This window comes from Penaeus vannamei, unplaced genomic scaffold, assembly GCF_042767895.1.
Source record: "Penaeus vannamei isolate JL-2024 unplaced genomic scaffold, ASM4276789v1 unanchor4778, whole genome shotgun sequence".
NCBI classification, from domain to species: domain Eukaryota; kingdom Metazoa; phylum Arthropoda; class Malacostraca; order Decapoda; family Penaeidae; genus Penaeus; species Penaeus vannamei.
In genome coordinates, this window is record NW_027217757.1 from 7501 (window position 1) to 13589 (window position 6089).

The 6089-nt window shown below is 53.4% G+C and overlaps 2 protein-coding genes across 2 annotated transcripts in view; both read right to left on the reverse strand.

The window, feature by feature from the left end:
* Window positions 1-4201, reverse strand: part of LOC113821032 (E3 ubiquitin-protein ligase Rnf220) — a gene marked incomplete at its 5' end in the record, with an annotated part of 5012 nt that extends 811 nt beyond the window's left edge. Inside the window, 5 exon segments of the mRNA XM_027373460.2 lie at window positions 1-1752; window positions 1875-1949; window positions 2275-2474; window positions 2704-2848; window positions 4034-4201. The exon segment at window positions 1-1752 is cut by the window's left edge and continues 811 nt beyond it. Of these exon segments, the coding sequence (XP_027229261.1) occupies window positions 1681-1752; window positions 1875-1949; window positions 2275-2474; window positions 2704-2848; window positions 4034-4066 (525 nt within the window). The 3' untranslated portion in view covers window positions 1-1680.
* Window positions 958-1527, reverse strand: LOC138861344 (mucin-7-like). Its single transcript, XM_070120356.1, has one exon. The coding sequence runs from the start codon at window positions 1525-1527 to the stop codon at window positions 958-960; it is 570 nt and encodes a 189-aa protein (XP_069976457.1).
* Window positions 4202-6089: the final 1888 nt, after the last annotated feature.

Sequence of the window (6089 nt, forward strand, 5' to 3'; positions counted from 1 at the left end):
CTCTAAGTGGAAAGAATGGTACAGCCCTTACAGTGACAGACCGAGACACACACACACCAATGCACGATCTCTGAAACACACATACGCACACACGCACGCACATAAAACAAGTACATGAGGTTTATTATTATTATTTTTCTTTAGTTACAGCGAATGCCGAGGAGAATTTTACAAGTTCACAATATATATATATATTTACTTTATTCTCGACTTTCAAGATCCTGTTTGGGATAGAATTTAACAAATATTGAATTTGTCATGTATCATATCCGTCCCATGTGGTCCTCTGACCAACTTTTTTGTGTCCATGTATTCAATATTTTTGCCAGGATTTATCTTACCACTTATATTCTCAGAAGCAAAACTCTTGAGCAGGTAAGAAGAAGCAAGTGAATAATAATAATAATAATAATAATAATAATAATAATAATAATAATAATAATAATAATAATGAATGTACAAAACCCAAAAAATGCCCAGCGCCTCCGATTTACATGAGTGAAATCCGGGTTTCCACTCCTTAGACTTTATAACAAACATTAACAAGTGTTGCACCTTGTCTCCACACCTGTCCGTCATCATCAGCTGCTCTCATACCCGCGCTGACGTCCCTGTGCAGGTGCTGTCTCCTAGATCCTCAAAATCTTCGAGATCGTGGCTGAAATTGGTCTTTTTTCTGTCGTTTGGTTGAGGTTATTTTGTCTTTGAGGTTGGCGATGAGGGAGGGGGAGGGGGTGGGGATGAGGGGCTGCATGACGTCGCAAAGAAATGTGTTTTGCGGTGAGTGTTCGTGTGCGGAGATGGAGCAGAGTGCGTTATAGAGAACCTGAACAGGGGTGATACTTCGAGAAAGAAATGTTCGCACAAACATTGAGAATGTAAAAAAATAAAATGTTGATGTCATGTGATGATTGAGATTTGGGATGGCGAGAGTGTGCAGTGGGCGCGGCGAGGGCGCTACGGCGAAGTTGTGGGCGTCGAGCCGGGCGAGGGCGGGCTGTGGGCGTGCGAATCCGTCTTGGGCGAGCGATACGGTGTGTGGCTGAGGGCGACAGGCGTGGCAACGAGGTTCGGGGATGTGGAGGGGGCGGTGGCGTGGGCGGCGGGCGCAGCGGAGAAGATCGGCGCCGAACTGTTCGAAGGTTTCACGGGCGTAGCGACGAAGGTCGTGGCCGCGGGGAGAATCGCAGCCGAGGGCGTGGTGGAGGACACAGCGAAGGCGCCGGGCGAGGAGGTGAGTGTGGTGGGCGTCGAGGTGAAGAAGATGGGCATCGGGGCGTGAGTCATGGGCGCCGCGTCAGGGGGCGTGGGCGGGGCAGCCCCCGGTGTGGCTACGTGAGCAGCCAGTGTGGGCGGGAGGAAACAGGGAGCAAGGGCGGGCGGGCCAGAGGCGAGCGCGGGCGGCGGCGGCAGCGACGATGACGACGACGATGGCGATGAGGGGGAGGGGAGGGAGGGGGGCGAGTGGGCGGAGGGCGCGGCAGCGAGGGCGCCCGCCGCGCCAAGGGGCCCGGCCAGCGGCACCATGGGCGCCAGACCTATGCTCGTGGGCGTGTTATCTCGCGAAGGCGCGCGCCGGCCGGCGGAGGAGGGGAGGGGGGCGGGGGAGGGGGCGGCGGCGACGGCGACGGGCGTGGGGAGAGAACTGGGCGCGGTGCTCTGCTATGCCGGGGATGGTAGTCACAAGTGGATGGGGCGGAGGTCCTCGGGCGACACGCTCTGGGAGCACTGCGGGCACTCGCTCTTCACGCCCTGCGGGAGACACGCGTCAGAACACGAGGTCAGGCCGAGAGGCAAATGCCAAGCGCATATAATCATCAAGTCAGATTCAGCGAAGGAAATACTGAGCATTCTTACGAGACAGCGTAACTTACCAAGGTGTGGGCCCAGCACGCCTCGCACAGCACGTGCCAACAGACCACAGACACGGCCGGTCTGTCGTACTCCGTCTGCGGGAAGGAACCAGGAAGAACACATTTAGTGGGTGGAAGGATACATGTTTATCGCGGTGATATAAGGCCGAAGATATCATTTTGAACATCTCTTCTGAAAATTATATATTTTTCATCAAAGCGAAGGTGAACAGGTCAAGGAGCAACTTGACAATCAGTCAGTTATCAAATGAATATCATCACCAACCTGTCAGTCCGCCATCAGTCTCACCAACATGCCAAGCGCACCTCTGCCTTCATGAAATACAGACAAGCGGCTGAACGCCTGAATGAACTGACGAACCACAGGGCACAGGGCCTGGGAGGCCGAGCCGTCTCTCACCTGACACACTAGACAGATGAACTTGGAGGGCGCGGCGCCGTCCCGCTCCAGCACCCGGACCTTCTCCTTGAGCGCCTCGAGTTCCACGCTCATGGGCTCCACGCGGCTGCCGCTGCCTGCCTCGCCGCCCTCCAGGACGCCGCCCGCGCCGCCCATCTCTGAGTCCCCGCTGCGGTCGCTGCCGCCCTCTCTGTGGTGCTCTGCGGGAAGGAAGCGGGATCCTTGGTTACGGGATTGGCTGCGGCAGGGCTTCCTTCTCCTCTTTGGAGGATTTGCTTTATTTCATGAAATTTTGGTCTTTGATATACCAACGCCAAAATGATTAGTATATGCATTACTATAGACACATACATGTTATATAGAAACACAAACAAAATAAAAAGTATAAAAGGCGCAGGTGCCCGGAGACAGCCAGAGGCGAGCGCTTACCGTGCGTCTGCGGCCTGAGCAGCGACGAGACCCTGACGCGGCGCTGGCCGCACCACTCGTACTCCTCGTAGGGCCCGTCGCCCTCCACGTCCACCACCTCGTCTTCGCCACCGCCCTGCAGGAGACCAGAGAGTACTCCGCCAGACTGTACAGAGAGAGATGACCTGCGTTTAGAGGGGGTGAGAGGGAGGGGCAGGGGAGGAGGATGCTAAGGGAGGAGTGAGGGCTTTAGGGGAGGGTTACGAGTGGGCTGTGGGGGGAAGGGGAAGGGAAGTGTTAGGAAGGAGTTAAGACGTTGCGAGAGGGGAGGAGGATGTAGATGGGGGGGGGGTAGTTGTAAGGTGAAGCTCCAGGGAGGTTTAAAGGTTACATGGGGTTACAATTAGGGAGCAAACATGGTCGAGGGAAGGCTCCAAGTAATAACGGCGTTCCCAGGAATATGTAGTGAAGCTGTTACATGAAGGATTTGGTAGTAAAGGTGACAAGAAAGGATTACACCAGATTTTGAAATGAAATACAGAACTGCACAAATATGATGTATATACCTGATGGGAAAAGGATATTAGTTACAAAAGGCGAAAGTGAACCACAGATGATTGGTAAACCATTTTAAGATGTTTACGAGGATGAGACAGGGGAGTCCAGTGGGTACGTAGGGTACAGATCTAGGGCTCAGTGTGGTACGACGGGCGGAAAGGTTGACAAGGGAAGGGTACACGAGGCTGGAAAAGTCTCGGTCTTTCTGGGCGGAAGAAAGGGATCAGGGACGGAAATACTCGGACCAAAGGCTCTCCGGCGGCGGGAAGGGCGCCGCCGGAGCGAATCCGACGCAGAGCCCGCGGAAGGAGATGGATCAGTCGGGGAGGGGGAGGGAGGGTGGGGGGTGGGAGGAAAAGGGAGAAAGAAAAGAAAGAGAGAGAGATGGATCCGATGATAGATCGGTAGATAGACAGAAAGAGAGAGAGAGAGAAAATGTAAAGAGATGAAGATATGAGATAAAGATATGGAGAGATAGATATAAAGCGATATAAAGATGAAGAGATGAAGAGATAGATCGATTGATAGACAGATATATAGATGAATAAACAGAAACACACAGAACAAGAAGAGGGCAACAGACTATAAGAAATCATTATGAGACTATAAGAAATCATTATGAGACTATAAGAAATCATTATGAACATAGAAGAGAAGGAATAAAAAGTAAACTGAAGAGGAAGAAAATGTGAACAAAACCGACTAAATGAAAGGTAAATAAGACCAGCCCAAGAGCGCCGAGACGCCCAGCGGCCCCGGCCTGGTCTACCCAAATAAAGCAGGGTCCACTCACCCGTCGCAGGCAAGTCTCGACGTGGGCGTGCATGTCCTCGGGCGTGGCGGCGCTGACTCGATCTCCGCAGACGGGGCACGTGTGGCCGCTGCCTTCGTCGCCGCGGCCCGAGCGCCGCTTCTTGGCCCGGAGGCGCACCTGGCGGTTGGCCCGCACCCGCTGGTACGTCTGGGAGATGATAAACCACGGGTGAGACTGAGGGCGAGAACGAAGCGGGTCAGTGAGCCCTCCTGCGGCCGGCTGGCGGACAGTTAGTAAGTCCCTTTCTTCCTGGACTTGCTCTCTGTCTGTCTGTCTGTTTGTCTGTCTGTCTGTCTGTCTCTCACTCTTTATCTCTCTCTCTCTCTCTCTCTCTCTTGCTACTTCTCCATCTCCCTCTCGTCCTTCTCCTTCTCCCTAAAACCCCTACCTTCCCCCTCCCCCTTCCCCTCTCCCTCTCTTCTCCCTCTCCTTCTCCTCCCCTTTCCCAACGAACCGCCTTCCCTCGGTTCCTTCCCTCTCGCCCTCCGCCTGCCTCCCTTCCCGAGCCGCTCCTTCCCCTCCGAATTTAAGGAGAGCTTCATCACGAGGGAAGCGGAGTGAATGCGGGCGCGAGTTTTCTCCGCTGGAATTTCCATAGTACTCCGGGACGCCCTCACGACTCGCTCCATTACTACAGGTGTACACCGTTCAAATACGCTTTCAGTATGTATGCATACGCTCATTCAGACACGCGCATACTTTTTATATATATAGACAGACACATTCGTACTTTATGTACATACAGAGACGCACACATGCACAAACATTCGTACTTTATATACATACAGAGAGACATACATAGACCAACATTCTTACTTTATGCACACGCGCCCGTTCGCACATTCAGAGGCACGCACAATTATACAAACGCACTCGCAGAGCCCTGTTGACCGCCCGTCGGATGCCCCGACAGAGCTGTGAATCGATGCCACCTCCCCTCCCCCCTTGGTGTCTCCCCCCCTCTTACGCCCTCCCTCCTCCTTCCCATCCCTTTTATCTCCTCTTCGCTGCTTCCTAGCTCCTCTCTTCCTCTTTTCTTTCTTTGTCTCGTCCCTTTTTACGCCCTCCTCCCTTCACTCTCACTCTCCCTTCCTCTCCTCCCATTCTCCCGACTCTTCCCTCCCACTCTCTCCCCTTACCTCCTCCCTTTATCATTCTTATTCCTTTCCTCTCTTCCTCCTTCCTTTCTCCGCTTTCTTCCTCCTCCCTCTCTTCTCCCATTCCCCTTTCTCCTCACTCTTTCCCCCTTTCCTCCCCCATCTCTCCTCACCGCCCTTCCTTTATCTTCACTCTCTCCTCCATTCCTCCTCTCCTCTCCTCGCTATCCTCCCTACCTCCTCCTCTTTCTTCGCCCTCCTCCCTTCCTCCTTCATTCCTGCTTCCCTTTCCCCGTTTGGTCTGACGCACCCGCTCCGAAGCCCGCAGGAATGCGTCAGAGCCTGTGCGTGTGCGTGGGGTTGCGTGTGTGTACTGCGAGTGTGTGTGAGTGTGAGTGTGAGTGTGTATGTGTGTGTGTGAGTGTGAGTGTGTATGTGTGTGTGTGTGTGTGTGTGTGTATGTGTGTGTTTGTGTGTGTGTGTGTGTGTATGTGTGTGTGTGTGTGTGTGTGTGTGTGTGTGTGTGTGTGTGTGAGTGTGAGTGTGAGTGTGTATGTGTGTGTGTGAGTGTGAGTGTGTATGTGTGAGTGTGTGTGTGTGTGCAGATATGTGTATCTCGAAGCGTATATGTCACTGTGTGTATGTTCTCCGCGCGTGTGTCTTTGTGCGTGCGTTCGCGCGTGTGCGTACGAGCGCAGTGTCCGGCGCGGCCCCTGGGAAGCGGATTGGCGTTTCATCTTCCGTCTTTCTTCTTCGTCTCTCGTTCCGGGCGGATCGTAAACGCGCAGGTCTGGAGGCGCGAAGAGAGAGGCCCGGACAGTGGAAAGAAAAAAGAGGTAAAGGATAAAAGGAATTAAAAGAGGGAGGCTGTCGCTACAGATGATCACTCTATACGATTAAATATAATCTGCTTCATAGCCTCATTTGCATACAAAGGA

Bases quoted from the DNA above. Each gene is read 5' to 3' on its own strand.
- LOC138861344 (XM_070120356.1), bottom strand. From the start codon at position 1,527: ATGGTGCCGCTGGCCGGGCCCCTTGGCGCGGCGGGCGCCCTCGCTGCC.